At 40.1% G+C, this 26956-nt stretch overlaps 2 protein-coding genes across 9 annotated transcripts in view; one reads left to right on the top strand and one right to left on the bottom strand.

Moving 5' to 3' along the window:
• Positions 1 to 26956, top strand: part of ankrd22 (ankyrin repeat domain 22) — a 66763-nt gene that overhangs the window by 14081 nt on the left and 25726 nt on the right. The window contains exons 2-7 of one of the 7 annotated variants that reach the window (XM_078565959.1): positions 1414 to 1599; positions 3054 to 3161; positions 7409 to 7486; positions 8675 to 8773; positions 16263 to 16355; positions 16983 to 17355. In XM_078565959.1, the coding sequence (XP_078422085.1) occupies positions 1414 to 1599; positions 3054 to 3161; positions 7409 to 7486; positions 8675 to 8773; positions 16263 to 16340 (549 nt within the window). In that variant the 3' untranslated portion in view covers positions 16341 to 16355; positions 16983 to 17355. Of the gene's footprint in view, positions 1 to 1413; positions 1600 to 3053; positions 3162 to 7408; positions 7487 to 8674; positions 8774 to 16262; positions 16360 to 16982; positions 17356 to 26956 lie in introns of those variants that run through there. The other 6 variants (XM_078565960.1, XM_078565962.1, XM_078565961.1 and 3 more) reach the window with 6 other exon arrangements.
• lipf (lipase, gastric) overlaps positions 17657 to 26956 on the bottom strand; it is a 49339-nt gene continuing 40039 nt past the window's right edge. For both annotated transcript variants that reach the window (XM_078565957.1, XM_078565958.1), the window contains exons 9-11: positions 25601 to 25672; positions 25055 to 25126; positions 17657 to 19604 (exon numbers count right to left, since the gene is read on the bottom strand). In XM_078565957.1, the coding sequence (XP_078422083.1) occupies positions 19371 to 19604; positions 25055 to 25126; positions 25601 to 25672 (378 nt within the window). In that variant the 3' untranslated portion in view covers positions 17657 to 19370. The remainder of the gene's footprint in view (positions 19605 to 25054; positions 25127 to 25600; positions 25673 to 26956) is intronic.

Here is a 26956-nt window from a genome sequence, read left to right as displayed (position 1 = left end):
GGAAGAAACAATGAATGTTGTCCTTCTTCAGAGGGGTCTAGTAGGGGACATAGTTTAACAGGAACAAGGACCAAAGAACAGGCGAGGAGTGACACAAGAAGTATGAGCCCTCACAACAGAGAAGCTGTAGTGACTACTAACAAGTTAGATGGTAAATTGCCTGGGAAATCAAAAAAATATAGTCGTTAAAAACACCTCAGCTGCAGAGACACTTGAGCTGGTAGAAGTGACAGATTTGGCTATGTATTTATCGATTATAAGGAACTCCTATATAAAGGACAACTGGGGAAAACTATGCCTGTAGAATGCTATATAGATAACCGTTCACTCTGGGACAATGTCCATTCGACAAAGTGTCACGGAAAAGAGGTCGAGGACTGGTCTTGCGAGTATAAAAGAGATGTTGGAAAGGAAGGAGATTTCAAAAATAACTGTTATCAGATTATTTCACAAAAAGAACTGCTTTGCCCAAAGAAATTATTGAACCTCAAAGAAGTAGGCCTTGTTATAATGGATTATGAGAACATCGAAATGATCATGTTGTAAGCTTATTGAAATTCTTTTATTTTCAAGATGGTGGCGGAGGGTGCAATATGGAGTATGTTAAAGATTGATTCTATAAGATACCATGTATTATCATTTTGTATTTCTTATGAAAAGTTTAGTTTGCATATCAATTTAATTTAAAGAAAAGAGGATCTGTTAATACCTAATAGGTTCTGTTGATAGATGTTAAGTACCCAGTAGTTTAAGGTAATGACGCGGAAAGGTGTTAGGTATTAATTATATACAAGTGAGTAAAAGAGTCAGCCAGCACTGTGTTAATTATAGTTAAAAATGGAGAAGTAAGCTCTGTGGCGAGCAATAAACAGTCTCCACCAAAGTCTGTGTCGACTTCGCAACCAGGCTTGGGAGTTTCTATAATATTGGCTCCCTAATATTTTTTTTATTTGAACTTAACTGTAAAAGATTGAAGACCGCAACAAGATCCACCTTTTGCAGTGGGACTGCTGAGGCTTCAGAGCTGTCAGCCCTCTGACTAGACTGGCAGCATCAGGAGCCTGCCTGCAAACCTTAATTGGACAGTGGACCAGAGGCAGCCAGTTAGGTGCCTGCCTCTGATAAAATGCAGCTTCAGGACCCCATTTTGTCCTGCTGTTGGGGTTCTGAAAATCGAACCCATTAACTCTGACTAATTATAGAATCAGAGAGAGAAAAACCATCTGTTTTTGAGCCTCTGACCAACTACATAGTATCTAAAATTATAACTTCAGAGTTAATTGACATTCATGCCATGAAATGGGTTCCTTGCAAAAGGAAAAATAGACTGACTTGCATTTTGTTGGTAATGTCAGACAGTAAATGGGTCTGAAACACACAATGACATTAAGATTCTGAATTTTCATTCCTCAGCCGATCTGCCAAGCAGCATATGAAAATGATTTTCAACAGCTGAGGAAACTGCTTCAGGAAAACAATGTGAATACACAAGATGGGACGTATGGAGACACCCCCCTCATCGCTGCGTGTAGAGCAGGCAGAGTTGAAATAGCACGGTATCTTCTGAGAAAAGCAGCCAATGTCAATGTCAAAAACAAGGTGAATTTTTTCCCCCCCCGAACTTGCCAAAATTACAACTACCCAGAGCATTTAACCTACTCTCTCTCTTTCTGGATTCCACCTCTAGCCATCACATTTGGAGACTTTGGAGATAATTTTAACCCCAATTATGAGCCCTGTAGAGACCAATAACTTCTGAAAAGATATTTGAATTTCCACTGACTGGCTGGAAGGATCACAAGACAAGATTTCAAATTTTAAAGAATTTTACTGTAATAAACTAAAACCAACATTGTTCAGTAGGCAACTTATACTCCAAACTACAGAAAAGGAACCCCCCCGCCCCCACCTACCATTTAACTTTTAAAATGAGTGAAAATTTTCCTCCATGATCATACTGTCCTATACCATGTCCCTTAAGTGGACACTTCATTCTCCAGGAACCAGTCCGAAGCTATCCTTAGTTCCTGATGGCTTGCTTCTGTTTTCCTTTTCCAGCCAGAAAACCTCTAATCTCCCTGAACAGGAGGCTTACCCTGGAGATTCCTCCCTCCTGCTAAAGCTAGGTGAATTTTGCAGCCTCATTTAAATCTCACAAATGTGGTCTCTTCAATCCGAATGTGAGTTCCTGCCTGCATTCTGCATGGTGGATAGTAGAGTCTAGCTGCCTCTATTTTTCTGTTCTCTGTCTCTCTCTCTGATTTTTGTAGACTGAACTGTCTGAGGTTCAGGTTCTTAAGAAAACCCTGTAAGCTCATTATAACAATGGCTTTCTATGGCCTGTTCCCTTCTCAAAGCACATCTGCATGGCACTGTGAATCACATGGGCCTTGTATCCAAGTAGAAATGCTGATTGAATATCTTCTAAACCCTCCACTCCATTCTATCTTGGAATTAAATACACTGTTTAATGTATAACAGTTTATAAAACCTGACATTCCTAACACCACCCTGTGAGTCTTGGAAACTAACAGTCTACCTACTGTCATCATAGGTGCCCTTGCCATTGTTTACAGGTATGAATAACTCTTACTTTCTTCCCAATAAGACAACCCGCCCCCCATTAACCTTTAGTAAACAATCTGGTTGTCAGGCAGCATTCAGAAATTATCCCCTCATTTCTCCATTTTACCTTGAGTTAAAGAGAGAATCCAAAACATCTTAAAACCTTTTACTGTTCTCCTCTATCCCCTACTACTGTGCCTACTGTTTCCAGCAGTCTCCCAGTCCTTTGATTCATCTTCCCTTACATGAGTGATGTTGGACATTAATGTGGTACCATCTGGATGACAAAAATTCAGTTTGGCTCCACTTTCAATTTAAATATCGATACTGCTCGTGTATCAACGTTTTTTGTGAGCTACTGTTGGCTGTTTAAAAACAGCCTGCCACATTAAGTAGGTGTTAGAATATTAAACAGGGACACTTGCATTCCAGAATAACAATATTTTTGTAAGTAAACCATTTTATTTATATTTTTTTCAATTTTAAAGAAGGAACGAACATGTTTACATTACGCTGTCAAGAGAAGATTCTCCTTTCTGGACTACCTGCTGATCATTATCTTGATGCCTGTTTTGCTTCTGGGCTACATCATAATGGTAGATATGAGGATTTTCCTACTCTATTTGCATTAACCACTTGCAGTATTGCCTCCATGTTTTAAAATTAGTACTAGCTTAACTGAATTTACAGGTTATACAAAAGCTGGTGTGATTCACAATGGAATTACACTGGGGGAGAGACATATGCCGTGTAACTCTGCATTGCTGCTGCCTGCTATCTTTGTTTAGGGGAGGCAGTGGCACAGTGGGATTATCACCAGACTAGTATTCCAGAGACCCAGGGTAATGTTCTGGGGTCCGGGGCCCGAATCCCTCCACGGCAGATGGTGAAATTTGAATCCAATTAAAATTTGGAATTAAAAGTATAATGATGAGCATGAAACCCATTGCTGATTGTTGTAAAAACCCGCCTGGTTCACTAATGTCTTTTAGGGAAGGAAATCTGCCATCTTTTCCTGGTCTGTCCTACATGTGACTCCAGGCCCACAGCAATGTGACTGACTCTTAAATGCCCTCTGAACAGTTAGGGATGGGCAATAAATGCTGGCCTGGCCAGTGACGCCAACATCCCATGAACGAATATTTTTTTTTTTAAAAAAAGTTTTTTCAGCTGGATATCATGGATGTCGGCATGTAAGTTGACCTTTGAAGTCTCAAAATCTCTCCAAAAATGGGGGTCGACTTATATGCCGAGTATAAAAGTGAACCATGGTGTGGGTGGTCACCATCTTCATCACTCCCCATGTGGGGTCTGCTCTGGGCGGACATGTCTTTAAACTCCTGCACATCTTCACAACACAGTCCATATCACCTGCTTCATCCCTTACGTCCAGTTATAAGGTATCAGTAAGTAAAACATCCAATTGTTGGCTGAAAAATTGAGGCTGACTACTGATGAGGATAAGGCATATCGTGGCTGAAAAGAGGGTTGACTTATACATCAAGTATATATAAAAATGTGATTTTTTGGGGGGGGGCTGACAGAAAGGGGTTATCTTATACACCGCATCAACTTGTATGCCGTGAAATACAGTGTATATGTTAGAGGGTTTTGGAGTGAGTCAGCTGTGGTAAGGTTGTCAACCTTCCAGGTTATTTGTCATTCTTGAGATAATGGCATCCTTCATGAACCATGAGAACTTGATGATCCTCGCATCAGGTGGTCTTAACGTAACACGAGTAAGTGATAGGCATTTTGGATGATGAACAATCGCATTACGGCTACTGTTAGGAACTAGAAAAGGTCAATCTGAATGCCATTTCCAAATTGTTCTCATAAAATGAGAGATGAAGTCATGGTGACTTGAGTCTGTGTTGGTGGCCACATGTATTGAATGGAACAGGCGTTTATAAGAAATATTGTAAGTATTCTAAAGCATAATGAACCTAGCAAGTGACAGGGATAATGAATCTGACAGCACCCTTCCACAAATATTCAACATCTGATTTTATAAGCCTGGTGATTGAACTTTTCCTTGAAGTGAGCAGCATCTTAACCAGTGACAATGAAAGATCACAATGCAGAAGTCTGACTTCAATAACCATACCCATATCATCAATCAATACCTCTGAACAGAGTCTCTGCCAACGGAGAGCTGAGCTGATTCAGGTCCTGCCTGTGGGCAGGAAATGCAGCCTCTGCCCATTTGCTAGGATTACTGGAAACCACAACTGAAGAGACAAGAATAATGTGTCAAAATTAGTTTAACTCCATCGACGTGAGATTTATCGAATGATTCAACTGTGCTCAGAAACTTATATATTCAGAGAGGTGAAATTATCCAGCTTTCAAGATCCATCTCTGAACAGCCCTAAAACCTCAAATATCTCTTGAGCTGCCTATGCATGGATCTTCCATATTTGTAGATGGACATTAAGGTGACGAGCATATCGGACATTATAATGTCTACCTTAAGTTTTTGCTGAGCTGAGAGGGGCAATCAGGGTGGGCTGGATACCAGACCAGACCAGACAGCCTGAGAATAAGTTTCCCTTTGTTTGATTATTGTGGCTACCATGCCTTGAGCTAATAGTTGCAATTGCTATGATATGCTGTAAGCCCTCATGCCTCCTGGGCATGTACCTTCATTTTCTCTAGCCCCACATTGACAGGGATGTTTCCAATCCTACCAATGTAGTAGGATAGGGGCAACTGAAGAGAGAGGAAAGGATACTTCCTGAAGCTTCTCACAGCATTATGGATATAATCATAATAAGTAATCCACAAAAATACCATTAAAAGTTCTTGCATTTTGAATGAAAATTTGGCTGCGCTCTCTTAGAGGCAGGCAGCCCTTCCTGCCTGATTTTCCTCTCCTTGCTGCAGCTATACCCAAGATGCAGCGTCAGAGAACAGTGCGCCATATCTTTCTAAAATTGCATGTAGGTGAGGTCCGTCTGCCTTAGGCTAAAAGGAGTACAGGTTGAGTGGTTTATATTTGCTTTCAAAAAAAATCACATCAAATCATGAAGCAAATCTTTGACGTTTGTCTCCTATTTTTTTTTTTTTTGTTTTGCATAGAGGTATCTTTATTCAAACCAGAAAGGGTATCGAGAGCGAGCAGTGTTTCAACCATAGAAAGTTAAGCATTTGCAGAGTACTCTGCTCACAATGATTTGAACTTTTACATTGAGTTTGTTGCAATTGTTAGTTTAGTACGACAGTGTTTTAAGTTCATATCCACACCACCAGCAGCAGTAGAGCTTCCTTAAGAGTTACACTGTTGGTATTTCACCTGTCCAGGCAGCGCTTCTGAATAGCTTCCACACAAACATTTCGGAGTAGGTTTATCACAGATCTGGGGTCATCACTCTTCATGACTGCACTGCCAGATACGATCATTTCTGCTCCAGCCTCTGCACATTTATGAACAGTGTCTGGTCCCACACCTCCATCAACTTCAATATCCAGAGAAGGAAACTGTGTTCTCAACCATTGGACCTTTGGCATCATGTCACCCATGTTTTAATGAACAGCATTAGAGAGTACACCCATGTTGATTCAATATTTGTACTGGGGATTAATAATTATGATTTATTTGTTTGAACAAGAACAATATTTGCACATTGCTATAAAGTTTCAATAGCAAAGTGCTGTTGAATATCACACCAAAAAAATCTTTCAAACAGTAACTCAGATGAGTATTTGAAGGAGCAGTGGGTCTCCAGTAATTAGATTGATTGAATTACGATACTTAAATTCTCTTCAGCAGTAATTCCAATTAAGACTCTCTTTCCTGCAGAGTGCTATCTAATTCATTCATTGTTTCCTCTGTGAAAAGTAATTATTTTAAATCCTGGGACATGAGCCAAGACTCATCAGAAAGTTCATCCACAAGGCTTCCGACACAGGGAAAAGAATACAAACATAAAGGATTCCCTTAACTTTGTCATACATATCAAACTGTAAGACTTTTGAATTTAAAACAAAAACAAAAACACCTGGAAAAACTCAGCAGGCCCGACAGCACCCACGGAGAGGAACACAGCCAACGTTTCAAGTCCGTATGACTCTTCAACAGACTTTTGAATTTGTTCATTTTAGGGTTTGGGTTTGTTTGTCACACTATGTAAATTGCCTTGTGGTATTTCTACTAATTAGAGATGGTAAGCTAAGTTAATGTTGAACTTAACCACGTATTATCTACAAGAACAGTATGTTGCATAACTCTTTCTGAAACATGAGATTGCACTGTTATCAAGGTTACAACATTATTGCCCTGGCTTTGAATCAGAATGTTCCAGCTCCACTCCTTTGCCTCAAGATATAAAAGAGAATTTTGTGACCTTTTGTTGTGGGGTGGGTAACCTGGCACACCAGAAGTGTTTATTAGAATGACAAGCATGCACTGCACCTGATCTCCTGACCATTTACTATATGTGCCTGAAGTTGGGAAAATTAGGCTGAAACTAGAGTATAACAGCGAGGGAATTTTCAGGTACCATCATTCAGTTGACATGCCGAACCCATCGTCCAATTTCTGTTCTGGTGGCTCAGGTGGATGTAAAAGATCTTGAGCAACTGCTCACAGGAAAGCAGGAGTTCTGGTGCCCTGAGCATCATTCTTCCTTCACCCAAACCTGATTGGGTGTCCATCTCACTGGCTATTTGTGCAAATTAGCTGCCAAGTTTACCTTCATAACCATGAGCTGTTCGTCATAATATGTGATAAGGTGCTGTATAAACATTAGTTCTTCCATGTAGATGGTAATGTAAAATATAAAAAGGCCAAGTTGTATACATTAATTTTTCAGTTTATAAGCTGTGTCAACTTGTTGCGTAGGAATCAAAGAAGAGTCGGAATGAAACGTTGATCAAGATGTTGGTGAATGCTAAAGTGGATGTAAATGCAACAGACAATGTAAGGATCAGTGAATATAATTATACATATTTTGTTCATTCTTGCATGGAAAAACACTGGATTTTGATATAGATTTCATATAATCATACAGCACAGGAGACCATTTAGCCCTTCATGCCTGTGCTAACTCTTTGAAAGAGCTATCTAATTAGTTCCACTCCCCTAGTCTTTTCTCCATAGCCCTGGAAAAAATTTCCTTTCCAAATATATATCCAGCTATTTTGAGAATATAATAAGCACTTGATTTCTTCATGTATGTGCTTTTTACAGAATGCATGCCATGGTATTGACAAAGTGCTGCTTCACTTCTGTGACTGGAAGTAAGATTGATTTGAAGTTTAGCAACTGTTATCTGATGTTTATGTCCACTGGTGCCTTTTTTTGGGACAGGTATTACTTCTGAGAGGTCCACGACATTCCTGGTAAGATTATCCCCTCGTCAAGATGGGACAATTGCTCTGTCTCTCTTCATCCTATATCCTCTCCATCTCGAAAATCAGCTACCTCTGCCTCTTGTCAGTCACCTGTCTGTACCCCTGCCTTAGCCCATCTATTACTGAAACCGTCATCCATGTTTTTGTTACCTTCAGACGGAGTTATTCCAATGCTCCCCTGAGCATCCCCCATCTTACACTCTCTATAAACTCTAGAGTTCATCCAAAACTCTGCTGTCCGTATCTGAACATACTGCTCGCCCATCGCTATTGCTTGCTGACTCACATTGGCTTCTGGTCCAACACCAGAAGTAACTGCCAGAAGCCAGTTTAAACTGGTTAGGAAATAGTGCCCTCAAATGGAGGCAAAAATAGAGATTTTTGCTTTGCTTGAAGGTTTTCAGTCCAAAGGAAACTTTGTAGTATGCAATACAATGGATGCCTGTTTGTCAAACAAGACCTCCAAAAACTACTTATGTTGAACGATGAGAAAATGAAATGGAAGCTTTAATTTTTCAAGCTTCTTCCCTCTGTTACTAGTTACATTTTTTGAATAAATTCTCATCTGTCATTTTTTGTCCTTTTCCCAATGTTTAATTGTGCTTCAGCAATGGTGTGAATTTTTTAGCAAAGCTTGACTCTGCTGTTTTGCCTTTTTGCTGAAGATTGGTACCGTGGGAGTACTCTTGTCTGAGTCACCCTGTTGTGGCTTTTGTATACATGTATAACTTTTTGGGTTTTAATCTTGTTACAGAGAGGTAACTCGGCACTTCATTATGCTTGTCAAATGAAAAATAAAAGGATTGTTTCTATTCTCACTCAAGCAAATGCTGATCCATCAATTGCTAATAAGGTAAACAATTTCCATGGCTATTTAAGGTATGGTATTTCCTACCATATATTCTGATATAGCATCAGAAAAGTTCAATTACTGTGCTACATTTTAAATTCTCTGGAAGGAACACCTCACAACTGAGAATCCCTCTGTTTTTCCCCAATGCAATATTATTGAGCTGGTTTTGTCCATTCGCTGCATTGGAGTATAATTATGAAGCCTACGTTCAAACTAATTGTTTTTGTTTATACTAATCACTAAAAACTGCAGATCCTATGAATCTGAAATAAAAGAAAGAAAATGATGGAAATACTCAGCAGGTCTGGCAGCAACTGTGGAGATCTCTCTTCAGGAGAGTGCTCTAATTTTAAGGACTCCCCTGCCAGCAGAAACGATTTCTCTCCATCTACTAATAAACTTCAGTCAAGTTACCCCTTTTTCTCCAAAATTCCAGAGAATACAAGAGTTTATGTAATGTCGCCTCCTAATTTAACTTTGGAATCGGGTATCATTTTAGTATATCTAAGCTGCACGCCCTCCAAGGCCAGTTTATTCAATCTGAAGGTGTGTTGCCCGGAACTGCTTACAGTATTTCTGGTGTGATCTAACCAGGGCTTTGTATGTATAGCTAAAGCATAACTTCTACCTCCTTGTGTACTAGCCCTCTGTATATAAAGGCCAGCATTCCACTGGCCTATTTTGATTATTTTCTGTACCTGTTCAAGACATTTTAATGATGCCTGTACCTGGACCCCCAAATCTCTTGGCCGCCACTGCTTCTAGCTTTTCACCATTTAGAAAGTATCCTGATCTATCGTTTTTTGGTCAACGTGGATGACCTCATAGTTGCCTTTGTTGAAAACCATTTGCCACAGTTTTTCCCATTCACCTAATCAATTATTGTCTTTGTTTTACATTTTCATCTACACTACATACACTACACCCTATCTTTGTTTCATTGGCAAACTTAGTTATAAGGCTCTCTATCCCAACATCTAAGTCAATAATACTGTGAATAGTTGAGACCCCAACACTGATCCCTGTCACATTCTGCCAGTTAAGAGCACCTGCCTATTATCCTGCAGATTCCTGCCATCCAGTTAATTTCTTTACCAAATCAATAGTTTGTCTTCAATTCCACAAACTTCTAATTTAATTGGCAGTCTCTTGAGGAACTTTATCAAATGTCTCTGGAAGAAAAATATAAATAACATCCATAGACATTCCCATGTCCATGACTTTAGTCACCTTCTCAAAAAAAAATTCAGTAGGGTTCATCGGGCATGGCCTACCTTTTACAAATCAATGCTGGCTCTCTGATCAACTGAAAACTTTCAAGGTGTTCAGTCACACATCCTTAATTATAGACTTTAGTAATTTCCTCAACAACAGAGGTTAGGTGAGCTGGTCTATAATTCCCAGCTTTCCCCCTCATTTTTCTTAAAATAGCAGAGTGACGTGCAATTTTATAATCTAAAGTTTTTGCAATTGAAGAACTTTGGAAGATTATAGTTAGGACATCTGCAATGTTCTTATCTACTCCTTTTGAATCCCTGGGAGGGAAACCGTCTGGTCCTGAGGGTTGTCATAAAAACAAAAAGCTAAAAGCTACTGCGGATGCTGGAAATCCAAAACAAAAACAGAATTACCTGGAAAAACTCAGCAGGTCTGGCAGCATCGGCGGAGAAAAAAATCAGTTAACGTTTCGAGCCTTCATGGCCCTTCGGCAGAACTGAAGCATAGTTAGGAGAAGGGAGAAATATAGTTGTCACTCTAATTGCCATTATTTTCTCCATTACTGTACATAAGATGATAAGAAATGGGAGCAGGCCCACCAAACCTGCTCTGCCAATCAATAAAATCATGATTGATAATTGGACTTAACTCCACTTTGCTGCCTGACCCCAGGCCCGATTCCCTTGCAATCAAAAATCTGCCTGCCTCAGCCTTGAATATATTCAATAACACATCACTGCTCTTTGTGGAAGACAATTCCAAACACTAACTACCCTCTGAGAGAAGAAATTCCTCCTCATCTGTGTCTTAAATGGGAGACCCCCGTATTTTTGAAATATGTTTCCGAGATAGATCCTGGTGACTAGGAGAAACAGAACAAAAAAAAAGTTTGTGGGAAAAAACGTTCAAGGAATATCAAATTCAAGGCACTTTCTCTCTCCCCCCAACCCCCTCCAATTATATTACCAAAAAAAGGGTGATTATGAGCAATCTGAGCTAGTTGTAGAGTCCCCCGCAAGAGGAAACATCCTCTCAGCATCTACCTTGTCAAGCCCCCTCAGAATCTTGTGTTTCAATACAATCACTTTTCTTTCTTCTAAAATTCCAATGAGTATAGGCCAACCTGTTCAACATTTCCTCAAGACAACCCCTTCATCCCAGGAATCAGCCAAATGAACCTTCTCTGAACTATTACCTTGTGTAAGTTAACTTCGGGGAGTCTGCTTTTCTGGTTCAACTTTAATTTACTTGGAATGCCCGGCTTGCTATCCCTTTTCTACTGTAATTACTAACACAAAGTTAATCAACATGTCAGCCACTTATGTACTTTCATTTACAATAGCACCATTATCAGTTTTCAATGGGCTCAGATTGCTCATAATCACCCTTTTTTTTCTAATATAATGGGGGGGGTGGGGGGGATGGGGGGGGAGAAAGTGCCTTGAATTTGATATTCCTTGAACGTTTTCTCCCACAAACTTTTTTTTGTTCTGTTTCTCTCTCCTAGTCACCAGGATCTATATTTTTGCACCTTTTGTATGCTTTTTCTTAGTTTTATGTTGTTCTTCTCTCTTGTCATCCATGGCTGTCTTATTCAGCAAGTACAGCTCTTGCTCCTTAAGGGTATGAACTGGTTCTGTCAATTTATTTATGAACACTTCCCACTGATGATTTCAACAGAATACACGAGGCTTGGCTGAGAGCCTGGACATCCATTACTCTTTAGAAACAGTTATGCTCCAGGGAAAACATCGCTTGATTGACTGCTCTGGCACTGTGACCTATTCTGTCCATTTCACAATGTTTATCTACAAAAGATAGAGGTTTCGAGTGCTTGCAGTTTCTGTTATTGACTCTTTAAAGGGTCTGGATTATTGACACTTTTGGACTATAGTAAAAGCAATTTTTTAATGAATGTTTTTAAAAGCTTTTTAAACACATTATATTGTCACTATAGCATTCATTGGCTCTATGCAGAGTGCATAGTGGATGAATGGGCATAGAATTGCTAAAGCTTGACATGGAAAGTATGAGGAGCCATGAGGTGGCATGGATGGGGCATGCTGAGGAGGTGATGGGATGTGTGGGGTAATGGAATGTGTAGGGTAATGGATAGAGGGCTGTTTCTTGTTTTAATTTTATTATAATTAGGATTAAGTCCCAGAGCACCAAGGCAAGCCTTTTAAACAGCCATGGCACACTGCAGCTGAGGCTGCCTCCAAGCTCTTTCCCTGGGGTGGCAGGCCTGACTCCTGTTAACACCCTCTCTTCCCCCAACACCTGAAATGAAAATCCCATCTTAACAGACACAGTTTCTCCCAAGCTCGGGCATTCCAAACTGGCAAATTTCCTGACTCCCACTACCCCTTCAAAGATGAAAATTCATTCCTGTGTTGAACTTGGTCATATTCTGATTGCTATTAGATAAATGATCTCATTGATGGGCTGTTAACCAAATCTAATTATATCTAATAAGGCCTGGTCCCTTTTTTGACATGACCTAGTCTGCTTATCCCAATCTATAGGAGTTAAAATCTCTCATTAAAACCATTTGCCTTTGCTACTTTCTTGTATAATCTCTGTACTAATACATTCTGCCACTTCACATCTACTACCAGGGGGCTGAAACACAACTCCCATTACAGTCTTGAATTATTTTCCATTTCTTAATTCTACCCATAAATTCCACAGTGTCTGCTCACCTCTCATTACAAGCTCGCTTGGCAACCATGGGCAGAATTTACTCCTGGAGCCAGGGGTCTTGCTGGTGGATCTGTAGGTCAGTAGGGTTCCCAAGCAGCTGAGAGGGGGCTGACCAATTGGGGAAAGTGCACAGGACCCATCCAAGCACATGGCAGGGACAGGCCCTTTTGCTGCTCATGCCAATAATGTTGCTTCTGGTATCTAGATACCTCCCTCATCGTTGCACTGCTCCTCTGCCCAGTATTGTGATATCCATTAAAAAATGAAGGCTGAGTTATATTGTTCTTGGACAGAACAGCATTAATCTTGTTCCATACCAGGCTGCTGTAAGATTACTCAAAATAATGATGATGATCTGTTCTGATCATTTTTGTGCTATAATTTTTCTCACAGCCCAATGTCAAAGAGGTCATGTACTGAGGTTAAATTGGCAAAAATGTCACTGGCTGCTTGCTCACATTCTGATCTTGTGCCCCTCAGACTGCAAGCTTGCAGACTACTTCTGCCGTCCTGTGGCACGCAGCTGTGAAATTGTTGGCCTTCTACCCCTTAGTTTCAACACTACAAGCTTTCACTTGTCAGGGAATTGATGGCCCATGATCCTCACACACCACTTAATCACCAAAGATACATTCAAAAATGTTCATCAGCATGCAAATTATTAACAGCCTTATTAACTACTTCAATTGGGTTCCCATCATGTTGATGCAGGTTCACTGCCTTGCTCCCGGCTGTTTAATCCAGCTAACAATTCCCACCATTGGGGATCCTTCGCATTATGAAACCTGCTTCAGTGGGTTACACGAAATTCCACACCAGGCCTCAGTAAAGGCTTCCATGTTGTACCCTCTGCATTGCAATTCATTCAGTTTGTTCCTTACACTCCATGCATTTGTATAAAGAATGCTTAATTGGACCACACACCCTAATCTGTTCTTCTGCTTGAATATTGTTTTGCTCATGTTGCTTATTTCTCTCTTGGTTTAATTACTTTACATCTTTTATTTTTCTTTTTACCTTTAGCACTTGCAGCATAATTTCTGACTATTACTCACTTTTCTTTTGTCTGTTATAGAATTATTTTACAGAATCCTTAGTGCAGAAGGTGGCCATTTGGCCCATTGAGTCTGCACTGGCTCTACAAAAGAGCATTCTACCTAGTCCCACTCCCCTGCTTTATCCCCATATCCTTGCACATACATTATTTTCAGACAACAATCCAATTCCCTTTGAATACCTCAATTGAACCTGCCTCCTCCATCCCCGCAGGAAGTTTGTTCCAGACTCCAACCACCCTCTGGGTGAAAAATGTTTTTCCTCCTATTACTGTTTTTGCCAGTGATTTTGAATCTGCGCTCTTTAGTTCTTGATGCTCTCGGTGGGAACAGTTTCTCACTATTTACCCTGTCCAAACCCCTCAGGATCTTGAATACCTCTATCAAGTCTCCTCTCAGCCACTTTTTTCTCCAAGGAAAAGAGTCTCAACCTCTCCAATCCATCCTCATAGCACCAGCTCTTTATCCCTGGAATCATTCTTGTGAATATCCTCTCTGTATTCTCTCCAATGCCTTCACACCCTTAACTATGGCACCTAGAACTGGATGCAGTACTCCAGATGAGGCCTGACTAGTTTCTTATACAAATTCAACATGACCTCCTTACTGTCGTACTCGATATCCTTATCGATACTATATGTCTTAACTGCTTTCGCAACATGCCCTGCCATCTTCAATTACTTATGTACATATACACCAAGGTCCCTCTGTTCCTGCACTTCTTTTAGATGGCAGGGCATGTTACGAAAGCAGTTAATAAGACATATAGTATCGATAAGGGCATCAAGCACAACAGTAAGGTTGTGTTGAATTTGTATAAGAAACTAGTCAGGCCTCATCTGAAGTACTGCATCCAGTTCTGGGTGCCATAATTAAGGGTGTGAAGGCATTGGAGAGAGAAGAGAGAGGAGGTTCACAAGAATGATTCCAGGAACTGGAGCTATGAGGATGGATTGGAGAGGTTGAGACTTTTTTCCCTTGTCTCTCCATATTCTTCCTGTCAAAATGAATCACCTCATACTTCGCTGCCTTGAACTTCATCTGTCACTCTTCTCCCTTTGAAGTCCAAGTCAACTGTGATGAGGGTAGTCGTTTCCAATCTTTGTATCATCTGCAAATTTTGAAATCATGCCCTGAACACCATAGTCTAGGTATTTAGTATATATCAGGAAGAGCAAGGGTCCCAACATGACCCCCCAGGGAACTCCACTACAGAACTTCCTCCAATATGGCAAAAAAAACAAATTTCTTATCCATGTGTCTACTCTCCCTTTTATTCCATGAGCTAGAATTTTGCTCACAAGTCTGTATGGCATTGCATCAAATGCCTTTCGAAAATCCATATATACCACAGCCAACAGCGTTGCCCTCATCAACCTTCTGTTACCTCCTCAAAACTCCAGCTAGTTAAACATGATTTCTTTTTAATTAATCCATGCTGACTTTCCTTAATCACTTTGACAACTGCAGGATAATTATTGATTTTGTCCTGAACTATAGTTTCCAGAAGTTTCCCTACCACTGAGGTCAAACTGACAGGTCAACTTTATCTTTGCACCCCTTTTTGAACAAGGGCGTAACATTCGCAATTCTCTAGTCCTCTGGCACCAGGAAGACTGGAAGATTATCACTAGTGCCTTTACAATTTCTACACTCACTTTCCTCAGTACCCTTAATTATACCATCTTTTCTGCCTAAGTTCTTTCCTTCCTTGCATATCCCTCCACTCCCCCATCACACATGCTTGTGAAATTAACAGATTAGACTGAAGCAGCTGAAATTGGAAGCTTGTGACTAAACCTTACAGGCCTAGCACTGTATTGATGGCACCTTTCAAAAGGGCAGGTTGCAAGTGTGTGCAAATTCATGGCCGAAGTCTTAACACCAACCCTATTGGTAGAAGCTGAAGTATAGGCACTGGGGACCCAAATCTGGAGTAGGCAGTTGCTTCCTACTTGCATATGCAAAGCAACTAATGCCTGTTTCAGGTCCCCTTCCTGAAAGTGGGCTGCCCTGAACATAGCTGGTGCCAGGCTGGCTACTTTCAGAATAACCATGCCCATGTGCAGCCAAATGGTACTGCTGTAGGCTACCATCTAAAATATAAATTTTAAAAAACACTATTTACTTGAATGTGAAGCCAGGACAAGTACAGCTTCCGGCTTGACAACAATTGTAACCTTATTCTCTAGTTTTCACTTGATAGGTAGTGATAATGGGACACTACAGCAGTAACCTTTAAGAAACATTGGTGCTAGGACCAGTCCAGATAGGTGGAGTTGTGCCTTCATAGTCATATACTCTTGATTTTTTCCTATTTTACATGGCAAAAGCCACCCATTGTAAAGGAAATGCAAATTTTCACATTTGCCTACCTATTAATTACATTATACAAGATCATTGTGGATCCTTTGAAATTAGCTAATTGAATTCGCTTTTCTGATTTAAGAATAATTGTAAGCATATACTGACTGAAGTTTTACATTTACATTGCATGAACTCTTTTTTTTAAGAATGGAGAAACACCCCTAGATATTGCCACCCGATTAAAGTTCCCACAGATTGTCGCGATGCTGCGGAAGGAATCGTAGAAAGCTGAAATCTGTGTATGTATCTATGTATATGTAGAAAATAAGATGCTTTAGTATACCTTTTGAGTAAATGAATTAGTGTCTGACTTTGCAACAAGGAAACAAAATGGTGTAAAGTATCAGCCTTGACTCAGTGGTAGCTTCTCACCCGAGTTAGAAGGTTGTGGATTCAAGACCTACCCGAGAGACTTGAGCACACAATCTAGGCTGGCACTTCGTTGTAGTACAAAGGCAGTGCTGCACTTTTGGCTGCCTTTGAATGAGACATTAAATTGAGGTTTCATCTGTCCTCTTAGAAGGATGTAACAAGTTCTCACGGCACTGGAAGGTCTACTGGCTAGTATTTATCTCTTAACCTACATCACTTTTTAAAAAAAACTGGTCATTTATTTTGTTTGTGGAACTCGAGTGCAAACTGGCTGTCATGTTTCCTGCATTGCAACAATGATTAGATTTAACACTTTCAAACCAATAAAGTATTTTTTCAGATGAGCTGTAGTCATGCAAGGTGCTATACAAATGCAAGTTCCTTTTAAATAGTCCTCTGCTGGTTACTAGGTTACGTCAGCTCTGCAAAACTTAAGTTGTCTTTTATTTCCTTTTAGAATTTCTTTGGTACTAAATAACTGTCATACATTTCAGCATTGTTTGGATCCAGAAACTGAAATTGATCTGAGTTCGCCAGGTCCATCCAGGCCTCCCTAGATGCCATTAAATATTCCTGTGCAGGATATGATGATGAAAATGTGAAGTTAAATGACCTACTTCTGTATCGTTGGGATCATTCTTTGAACCGCAGTATTCTACAACCAAGGCTCCATTTTCTGAAAACATAGTTGCTGTAGACAGGGGATGAAGATTTCTAAATTTAAACTTCCTTACAAATTGGACATTGATGCTCCGTTACCTCACCAACCATCCAGCTAGATGTAGTCCCATGACAAGTAGATTACCAGTTGTTTTTGAGAGACCTACCTGTATTACAAACTACCTTTATTAAAATGGTTCTAATGAGTATCTTTGTGTAGTAACTTCAGCCTGTACAATACTCAAGTCCTTTTTGTAGCTTTGAGCAAAGGAGCCAGATTCTAAGAGGACCTTCCGAAAGAATGAAGATGTTTGATAGGCTGGTACCTCCTATTTAAATCCCTACAGAAAATTCACAGGTGCTGCTCATCAGGATTTATGCATAAATTAGACACCAGCACCACCGCTCCCCCCCACCCTCAAATAAACACAGCCATTGCTCAAAATATTGGAAATTGTGCTTTCAATCTTTGCTTAAAAATCTAGGTAAAAATCAAATAGTGTTACGATAAAATTAAAACAAGCCATCTTTATTGAAATGTTTTGCTATTACAATGGAACCAAGTGTGACAAAGTATTAAAGGCTATATCAAAATGGTAAGATGCAGACAAGTTTAAAAGTATTTTTCAAATCAGCAGCAGTCTTTTCTATTGTGCTTAACACACAGGTGGATTTTCAAAACAACACTTGTTTTTTAAATTCTGGAAACCCAAAGACAGTACCCTTGACTGTCATCCTTAAACAGCTTAATTAGCACCGTAACAATACCTTGATTATAACAAAAACAAAAATACCTGGAAAAACTCAGCAGGTCTGGCAGCATCTGAGAAGAGGAACACAGTTAACGTTTTGCGTCCGAATGACCCTTCAACAGAACTAAGTAAAAATAGAAAAGAAGTGAAATATAAGCTGGTTTAAGGGGGGAAGTGGTTGGGGGGGGGGGGGGCAGTAGAGCTGGATCGAGGGCCAGTGATAGGTGGAGATAACCAAAAGACGTCACAGACAAAAGGACAAAGAGGTGTTGAAGGTGGTGATATTATCTAAGGAATGTGCTAATTAAGGGTAGAAAGCAGGACAAGCAAGGTACAGATAACCCTAGTTTGGGGGGCGGGGGGCTGTGTGTGTGTGTGAAGGAATCAAAAAAGGCTAAAGGGTAGAGATAAAACAATGGATGGAAATACATTTAAAAATGATGGAAATAGGTGGGAAAACAAAAATCTATATTAATTATTGGGAAAAAAAGGGGGGATCGGAAAGGAGGTGGGGATGGAGGAGAGAGTTCATTATCTAAAATTGTTGAACTCAATATTCAGTCCGGAAGGCTGTAAAGTGCCTCTCTCCAATATAGAGGAAACCGCATCAGGAGCAACGAATGCAGTAGACTAAATTGAGGGAAGTGCAAGTGAAATGCTGCTTCACTTGAAAGGAGTGTTTGGGCCCTTGGACGGTGAGGAGAGGGGAAGTAAAGGGGCAGGTGTTGCACCTTCTGCAGTTGCATGGGAAGGTGCCGTGGGCGGGGGTTGAGGTGTAGGGGTGGATGGAGGAGTGGACCAGGGTGTCCCGGAAGGAACGATCCCTGCGGAATGCCGCCGGGGGGGGGGTGAAGGGAAAATGTGTTTGGTGGTGGCATCATGCTGGAGTAGGTGGAAATGGCGGAGGATGATCCTTTGAATGCAGAGGCTGGTGCGGTGGTAAGTGAGAACAAGGGGGACCCTATCATGTTTCTGGGAGGGAGAAGAAGGTGTGAGGGCGGATGCGCGGGCAATGGGCCGGACACGGTTAAGGGCCCTGTCAACCACCATGGGTGGAAAACCTCGGTTAAGGGAGAAGGAGGACATGTCAGAGGAACTGTTTTTGAAAGTGGCATCATCAGAACAGATGCAACGGAGGCGAAGGAACTGAGAGAATGGGATGGAGTCCTTACAGGAAGCGGGGTGTGAGGAGCTGTAGTCGAGGTAGTCGTGGGAGTCGGTAGGCTTGTAATGGATATTGGTGGACAGTCTATCACTCACTTGCTTAAAGACAGGGCTCAGGCACAATCTGGGCAACAAAATACTACACTTTAATAATTTTAAATCCGGTATATTATCTCTTTTTAGGAATCAGTTAAGACCATCTAAGATCCATATAATGCAGCTGTAAAAGGGAAAAGAAAAACAACTCTTGAAAGGAGTATCCATTAACTCCAGTTTTAAAATAGTTTATCGCAGACTGTCCCCAACTCACTGATACTTTCTCATGAGACTAATGATGTCGTAGTACATGCGCTCTGGAGCATCCAGACCCCAGATGAAATCCAGATGTTCCCAATCAGGGATCACCTTGTGGTAAATAAGATTGGGCATTTGCTTCAACAACATATCCACATCACGGGGATCAGCTAGCCAATCATTTCCGCCTGACCAGAGAGCTGTGGGGACAGGCATTGATTTTGCGTAGTATAGTGGTGGTTTAGTCTGGAGCAAAAAAAAACAAAATTAGAGCTTTGGAATTTAGCTAAGGGGCTTAAAACATTAAAATGTGTTTGTTACTGCATTCCTAGTCTGTGTTGAAGAACAGGAAAAAGGATTTATACCTGGAATATTCTTGTCTACCTCCGATTCCAAACAAACTTAGAGGTGAAATTGGAAACAGCCTACCTATCCAACTCTCATGCACAAAAATGAAGTAAACGAGAGCAAGTGGGAACAAAATTAATGAGCAAAATCAATATTTCTGGATCCATATCTAGTCAAATTCCATAAATGTATATCTGAATTTAATATTAATGTTCATTAAAACAGTTCACATCTTTGCTTTGGTTAATAAGACTGTTACGAACACCAATTAAGCACCCTATTGACTCTAAGCCATGGGTGGGGAACTTACAAAATTAATGAGCAAAATCAATATTTCTGGATCCATATCTAGTCAAATTCCATAAATGTATATCTGAATTTAATATTAATGTTCATTAAAATAGTTCACATCTTTGCTTTGGTTAATAAGACTGTTACGAACACCAATTAAGCACCCTATTGACTCTAAGCCATGGGTGGGGAACCTGCCCACAGCAAGATTTCTAAAAATGAAATTAGCTCAGATGTTGTGTGTAGAGTCTGAATACAGTGCTAGATCTTTCTATTGTCTAAATTACTGTTTTTCTTTGTTGTTGTTGTTCTCACTTTTTTAGTGAGATTTGTACAAACTCATCATGACAGCATAGCTGCTCGTTTGACTCTGCAACTGACCACGATGATGTGTGAAAACAATTAAGTCCCGAGTGAACTTTAGGACAATATTAAACTTTTGGGTTGGAAAACTTGCCATCTAATTTAAACAAAAGAATGACACCAGGAATGCTGAGAAATGTTATCTTTGACTATGGTTGCTGTTCTGTGGGAAGAGCTCAAATCAGCAGATTACAAGTTGAAAATGCAGTTTTATGTACTAAAGCTCCACCCACACTAAGATAAAAGCAAAATACTGCAGGTGCTGGAAATCTGAAACAAAAACAAAGAAAAACTCAGCTGGTCTAGCAGCATCTGCGGTGAGAGAATCAGGGTAAACATTTCGAGTCCGTATGACCTTCCGAAGAACCTTGCTGTGTGCAAAATGGCTGCCATATTTACTTGCACATATTGACTACTTTAAATGTAATTCATTGCATGTGGGATAGTTCTGAGGACAGGGTAATGTGATAGCATGCTGTGTAAATCCAAGTTCATCTGTAGTTGATGAGATGGAGGGCAAGGCGGGGGGGGGCGGTGGTGGCAGAGTTCCTGTCAATGTTCCAACAGTGTCAGGATTTACAGAACATTGCATTTCTTCCATCTTAAGGGCCTTTCAATATTACAAATGAGCATCAAAATCCAACAAAATTATTTTTTTTTTAAATCACTGCAGCAACTTTCAGTGAAATCCTGTTCAGGAGAGGATTCCAATTCCTGGAGATATACTGGCACTTCACCTTCCACTAGCAAACCAGCTTCCAGCTGATTTCTCATGATCAGATGTTATCAGATTTAAGTGGTCTGTATAGTTAGCTGAAAGTATAGTCCTTAATATGGAGGGCATATCTTCCAAAATGTTTGCCTGTTGCTTGGAACATTATAACAAAAGAATGCCTGCTGATGAGCAATTTATCAGTTTCCTGCCCACCATTTAAATGTGTATATTACAAAGTTAGGCTGTGCACTGGGAAACAGAAAACAATAAAATGTGAGCAAACAGGTCTGAGTCTAATTCAACCTAGGACCATAATAAACAATCCAATCAATCATAGCAACATTGAGTGTACAAATGGGAGGAATGGCAGGGAGATGGCGGTGTAGGGGTAACGTCACTGGACTAGTAATCCAGAGGCCCAGGCTAATGCTGTGGGTTGAAATCCCACCAAGGCAGCTGGTGACATTTAAATTCAGTTAATAAAGCTGGAATTGAAAACTAGACTCAGTCATGATGACCATGAAACTATCATCGATTGTTGTAAAACCACATTGGTTCACTAATGTCCTTTAGAGAAGGAAATCTGCCGCCCTTACCTGATCAAGCCTACATGCGACTCCAGACCCACAACACTGTGGTTGACTCTTAAATGCCCTTTGAAATGGCCTAGCAAGCAGGTTCAGTTGAGAAGACATTTTTTCTCAGAGAGTAGAGAATCTTTGGAACTCCCTTCCTCAAAAGGCAGTGGAAGCAGAGTCTTTGAACGTTTCCAAGGCAGAGGTAGATAGATTCTTTATTAACAAGGGGGTGAAAGGATTTTGGGGATAGGCAATAGGTTACAGTCAGATCAGCCATGCTCTTAATTAATGGTGCAGCAGGCTCGAAGGACCAAGTGGGCTACCCCTGCTTCTAACTCATATGTTCAAGGGCAACAAGCACTGGCTTTGCCAGTGACACTCACATTCCATGAAAGAATAAAGAAAAAAAAAATGTAAATTTATGATTCACACTTAATTGGGATCCTTCATTTATGTGCTTCACTCCAATCCCCAATTCCTGTTTTTGGGTTTTTACATTGAAGTGACACTTTCATGTTAATGTTTTGTCCTCCTGAGGTAAATTAATATTCACTTCCCATTTAGGTTTCAGGAAGAAAACAAAGGATGACTGAATATACTGTGATGAATCTGTGATTTCAAAGCTTGTATTTTTTTTTAAAGATGGACACGAACTGAAAAAGGAAACAAAAAAGGGGGTCTAAAGAGGAAACTGACCCTCCCGGTTTCTAAGGAAACCAAAATTTCTAGTGAGACTGAGACTGAGTGAAAAATATACCAGCATGGGACAGACAGAATCTGTGAACGGAGGAGCAACTCTGTCTTTCCTGCGCTACCTCCTCCTCTAATCACTGCTCTGTGGTATCATGAAGCTATTAATGTATATAATATTTTGAAAAATATTTTTCTTTTAAAATAGAGGTTTAATCTGCAGGTATGTCTTAATTGGATTAAAGCCAGCTAGTGTGGATGCTTTGATGTACTAATTTGAGATATAAACAGAGAGGTAGTGTGCATTTGCATTTTTTGAATAGAGCATTCAAGAAGTGGGGTGAAAACTTGACTCCTTTGTAGCAGCTAACAAGCAATATTTTATATTACTAATAAAATTGATACTATGAAAGGGTTTCATTGTTAAAAGATAAAGTTCAAAGAGACTGGTAAGACAATGAAAATTTGAATTCAATCAGTGGCGGTAGGTATAACTTTAGTAGTTTTCGTGTGTGCAGGCAGAGGCAATGTAAGATCAAAAGGCAACTGCAAGCCTCCAACTGGCTCCACAGTGAAAAGAACCTCATTTTGAATTCGTAAAGTGAAAATGCTTTGCCTAGTGTTTGGTTAAATCTATGGGTTGCTGTTGCCTTAATGGAGATTAGTTTGGGAATTTGTTAAACGTTATGATAGTAGTAATTTGTAGCCATGTGTATATATATTTTAACCAGTGTAAATTAATAAAATGTTTCATTTAGTTTAATGTAAAACCTCGAGAACTAGTGGTGTGACTCCTGAGTTTAGAGTCGCATCTCAAACATAACAGTTAAAATTATTGGTTAGGACAGTTGTTTAAAGTTTCCCTCTGGGAATTTTAAATAACTCCGCTTTACCAACTGCAGTCCTAACAGTGATCCGTTCCTGCTTTCAGCAATTGTTAATTTAACTGACAACTAACTTTTAAAAAGAAAATTGACAAGTTACCATGAATGGGAACAGCTGCTTCCAACCTTCAGATAGCTTCACGGTTTTTCAGCAGGCTTTACAAACTGTCAGTTCCGATTTTTCTCTTAAAAGCTCGCCAGTAAACCACGAAGCTACCCGAAGGTTGGAAGCAGCAGTTCCTACTCGCAGCAACTGTCAGTGAAATTGGCAGTTTCAATTTTGTTTTTAAAGCTGTCTGAAAGTCGAAAAGGAAGATGCCATGACGAATTTCTGAAACCCCAACATTGGAAATCCGCCATTTGGTGGAAATGTCTCATACCTGCATATAAAAGGGCACAGAGCCCTCCAAGCTCAGAGGTTGATGAGTCCAGTGATGCATTGCAGGCAGGCTGAAGTATAGAGGGGCTAGATCCAGCAACTGAGAACAGGCAAAGATATATTTGGTGCAGCTGTTTTTGTTACTTGATGGTAACATTGGTGGATCTACACCATCCAGACAGAGTTGAGGTGGTTCTGCAAGACTTGTGGCATTTTCAGTGAAAACCATGCCCGTGGAACTCAGGTTGGTTGTGTGCTATCGGCTGGGGTATCAGGCTAGATCCTAGAAGGAGAGGAGCTGAATGTCTTCGTGAGGAAGACAAGATTTGAAAGACTTTTTGACCGAGATTGATAAGGTATATGTTGGTGCACTGCAGAGTCAATTCGTAAGACTGGTCTTAAGTTTTCTCTGTCATTTAATGTGTCACTTATAGTTTATAACCCACTGCAATTTGCCTGTTAATTCATGTTTAACTTATGTTGATTCTGGGCTTTAGAATATAGAAGGTTATCTAATATAGTATTTGGTGTTTGCTTTTTGTATAGTAAAAAATCTTCTGTTCTAAACTTTGGAATCTTGCAGCTTCATTCTTTAGTAAATAAGTAGGATTTCGGATTTTTTTTAAAAAAGTTATTGGTCTCTACTGAGATCTTAACAATACCATACAAAAAACAAGTTCTGCAGGGTAAACAAGATTGGTAAGAGGATCGTAACTAAAAAGAAGCTAGGTGAGGGGAAAATTAGATTTGGTTCAAAGTATGGTAATTGAGTTTTTCAAACAGGCCTAAGTGTTAATATACAGTAGAGAATTAAATTCAGTGAATAATTTTCACAATAGGAAAGCTACTTTTCATTGTAAAATGACTACCCAAAGGTGGAATAGTTCTGATTCTTCAAATTCCATAGGTAATTGTACAAAGGGACAGCATCGTTTCATCAAGCAGTGGCTTTACCCCACCCTCCTCCATCTGTACCACTGTTGTACCCCCCACCCCCCCAATAATTCAGCACAATAAGATCACATTCCAAGTGGAAAGTCTGATATGTTCTTTCTCTCCCCTGCCTAGAACATTTTATCCAATTCCTGGAAGTTAGAAGAAATCAAAACGAGCCCATTTACCAAAAGGGAAATCCTCACTCCTATTTGCTGCCTTGTCAGTTGTCCTGTAACAGTACTTACGTGCATAATGGTGACAAGGTTTTAATAATCGTCCCTCTGTGGTTGCTTCTCATTTCTTGTGTTTTCCCACAAACTGTAAAACTAAATTGCTATGTGAAGGAATTGTTTTGTTTACCAATTCCTTCAGCAGCTTTACTGTCTTTTAATTCACAATATGCAAAGTGAAAATGTATATGTATAGATGACCAGAATCAGTTTGCAAGAAATGTAGGAAAAAGCATATATAAATACATATCAATTTTTCTCAAGCATTTTCTTGTACTATACCTGATTATAATGAGCCATGTTTTTTATATAAGAACCCCAGTCAAAAGCCTGAAAATGTCCTCCTTTCACAGCCTGAAGAACATAATAAGTGCATAATCAAAAGATTGTTTCCAACTCAACCTGTTAGAAGTGCACAAACATAACCCAACATGTCTTTAAACTGTTGCCACATTGTAAGTGCTTACACCATTACTGCATGTTAACTTTTACAGAAGAACTCCACTTTTAAAAAAGTGAACACACTTTTAATAGAAATAAAAGCAAAAAACTGCGGATGCTGGAAATCCAAAACAATAACAAAAATACCTGGAAAAACTTAGCAGGTCTGGCAGCATCTGCGGAGAGGAGCACAGTTAACGTTTCAAGTCCAAATGACCCTTCAACAGAACTGTTCTGTTGAAGGGTCATTCGGACTTGAAACGTTAACTGTGCTCCTCTCCGCAGATGCTGGCAGACCTGCTGAGTTTTTCCAGGTATTTTTGTTTTTGTTTTTAATAGAAATAAGTTTGACTAAACAAAGATACTGATGAGACATAGAGGCTGTACCTGACTCCAATGAAGAATGTTTTGTACAGAGGTCCCAGCAGGACAGTGTGCTGAGTAGACTGGTACTCTGCTCTGGAAACGTATTTGAAATATTGGAAAATTAGTCCTTTAAATGTTTAGCACCATTATGAAAATGTATAAAACACATTTTTGTTTACAATTATAGAAACAACTTGTATTTATATAGCACCTTTAATGTAATGAAACGTTCCAAGGTAAATTATGAAACAAGATATGACACCAAGCCACGTAAGGCAATATTTGGCTAGCCAAAAGTTTGATCAAGTGGGAAATTTTGAGGAGCATCTTAAAAGGAGGAAAGCAAATTATAAAGGAAAGGAAGTAGAAGGGTTTAGAGGGGGAGTTCCAGCACTTAGAGCTCAGGCAGCTGAAGACACAGCCACCAATGTTGGAGCGATTAAAATTGGGGATGTCCAAGAAGCCAGAATCAAATATGCGTAGATGTCTTGGTGGGTTGTGGGGCTGGAGGAGATTACAGAGATAGAGTAGGGTGAGGTCACGGAAGGATGTGAAAACATGGATGAGAATTTTAAAATCGAGGTTTACCAGCCAATACCAGGAATTAATTTAGGTCAGCAAGCACAGGGTGATGGGTGAACAAGACTTACTGCGAGTCAGGACACACCAGAGTTTTGGATGACTTCAAGTTTCCAGTTCAAGAGGCAAGAATCAGCGAGAGCAGCGGGGCTACAAAGAGCATGGGCAGGGAAGGCGAGGGCTCAGTCTAAGAGGCGAGAATCAGCAAGAGCAGCAGGGTGACAAAGATCAGCTTCAGCTTCCAGTGCATGCTGAGATTGAGACAGAGAAATAAAATTCAAACAGCCACCTCACAGGAAAGCTGTAAGTCAATTGGTTGAGTGACTGCTGTTAGGAACAGTCTGTAAAGAGAAACATAAACTTCTGAATAACCCCAAAGAACCCACCTTATAATTAATTTAGAAACATTAGCAGGAAGGAAGTAAGAAAGTGAGTCCAACATTTCTTTTATTCTTAACTAATAGCGTTTATTGGATTAAATTAGTGAAGTAAATGGAGAGAGGAGGCATTAATTTAATTCAAGATTAAGAACATAATTAGTTAATTAAGAACAATGAGGATGGCAGGGCAGGTGATCTGCTGCGACTGCAGGATGGGGGAGCTCCTGGATATGTGATCCTGGGCAAACACGCCTGTAGTTAAGTGTCTGCAGCTTGAGGAGTTTCGGCTCAGAGTCATTGAGCTGGAGGTCGAGCTGCGAACATTGCAACACAAGCAGATTGGGGAAGGGGAATATCACCTGGACACTGTTTCAGGATGCGGTCACACCCCTTAGGGTGTAGGATCTTCTGTTTTAAT

Source organism: Cetorhinus maximus, chromosome 20, assembly GCF_964194155.1.
Source record: "Cetorhinus maximus chromosome 20, sCetMax3.hap1.1, whole genome shotgun sequence".
NCBI classification, from domain to species: domain Eukaryota; kingdom Metazoa; phylum Chordata; class Chondrichthyes; order Lamniformes; family Cetorhinidae; genus Cetorhinus; species Cetorhinus maximus.
The sequence above is the reverse complement of the archived record's forward strand: the minus strand, read 5'-3'. Positions and strand labels throughout refer to the sequence as shown.